The 1,326-nt window shown below is 58.4% G+C and overlaps 1 protein-coding gene across 1 annotated transcript in view; it reads right to left on the reverse strand.

Annotated features, from left to right (window-relative positions):
• Positions 1-1,326, reverse strand: part of SDRG_15706 (hypothetical protein) — a gene marked incomplete at its 5' end in the record, with an annotated part of 4,040 nt that overhangs the window by 2,329 nt on the left and 385 nt on the right. The window contains 7 exons of the mRNA XM_008621885.1: positions 29-170; positions 212-260; positions 306-379; positions 427-496; positions 544-773; positions 822-881; positions 927-1,291. Coding sequence (XP_008620107.1) covers positions 29-170; positions 212-260; positions 306-379; positions 427-496; positions 544-773; positions 822-881; positions 927-1,291 — 990 coding nt within the window. The remainder of the gene's footprint in view (positions 1-28; positions 171-211; positions 261-305; positions 380-426; positions 497-543; positions 774-821; positions 882-926; positions 1,292-1,326) is intronic.

The raw sequence follows: 1,326 nt of genomic DNA on the forward strand, positions 1-1,326 counted from the left end.
CTGGGCGCGGCAGAGGGGCTACTGTGACCTGGGCGCGACTCGATGCTCCAGTCGCTCGCTTGGGATGCGCTCTCCTGCACGTTGCGGATCGTCTGGCTTTTACTCTGCTGGTCGCGCTTGACAAACTCGTCGGCAAGGCGCTCGATCTCCATTAGCTTCCGAAACATGTCCTAGCATCGCCAGTGAAGACCACCTCGCTTGGGAGACTTACGGCATGCAGCTCTTTGCGAGCGTCTTCCGACGGCTTGTTCTCGTCGGCACTACGTTCGAACACGTGAGCTCGTTGTCGTAGGCCATGCACGTACGTGAAGATCATGTCCAAGACGGTCTCGCACCACTGAAACTTGGATTGATGGAGGAACCAGTAGAGAATAACCCGCTAGATACACGTCGTTGAGATGTGAGCACGAGGTCGCTTCGTCCTACCTCGAAGCATACTTCGCAAAGCAAGAAGACAACTATGTGCATCTGTGGCTCCTTCCGCCACACTAGGAGGCTACACAGTACACGAGAATAAGAACGAGCCATCAGGAAAACACGTACTGGGTGGACCAGCCCTGCTTGTAGTACTCGGAGACGCCTACGCGGAAGCCCGAGAAGCGAACCGCCATCGACGCGATGCACTGCGCGTGGTTGCAAGCTTCGCAGCTGGAGGAGCTCTTCTCAGCAACGTAGCGCATTCTTGGGCAGTGCTCCAGCGCGTCGACGAGCTTGTCCGACCACGCGTGGAAGCCCCGGACGCTGTCTCGCCGCTGGCGCAGCGCCCGCTCCACCTAGGACAGGGAGATATGTGAGCTGCCGCTCGTATTCTCGTGGCATACCTGCTTCTCGGCCTCGAGAAAGACCTCGTCGCGGTTGTTGGCTTGGAACGTCGGTTTCATCTACGATAGGAGCAAGTAAGAGGTTGTAGAGAGAATGCGACGCACAATGCACTTCTCCAAGTAGTCCATGTAGATGCAAAACCACTCGTAGCGGTCGCGGGACATTGCAGCGTCGGACTCGGCTGACGCTGCAACAAGAGCCTCGGCTGACGCTGCAGCAAGAGCCTCGTCATCATCGGGCTTGAAGCGCATGGCCATCTTTTCCTTCTTCTTCTTGGGTATGGCCCAGTGCCGTTGAATGGGCCCCCGCAAGACTGGCCAAAGCCGGGACGCTGGCTTTTCTTCTTCCGAGTCGACTTCGGTCGCAGGCTTGTCGACGTCCGAGTTCGAGTCGAGGACGTTGCGGGCCTTGCGCTGCGTCGTGCTGCTCGAGTCATCGACGTTGTACTCGGTGACCCGGCGCGGCTTCGCTATGCTCGGCCATCGCTCGGACTTTGAAGCACCC

This window comes from Saprolegnia diclina (assembly GCF_000281045.1).
Source record: "Saprolegnia diclina VS20 unplaced genomic scaffold supercont1.99, whole genome shotgun sequence".
NCBI classification, from domain to species: domain Eukaryota; phylum Oomycota; class Saprolegniomycetes; order Saprolegniales; family Saprolegniaceae; genus Saprolegnia; species Saprolegnia diclina.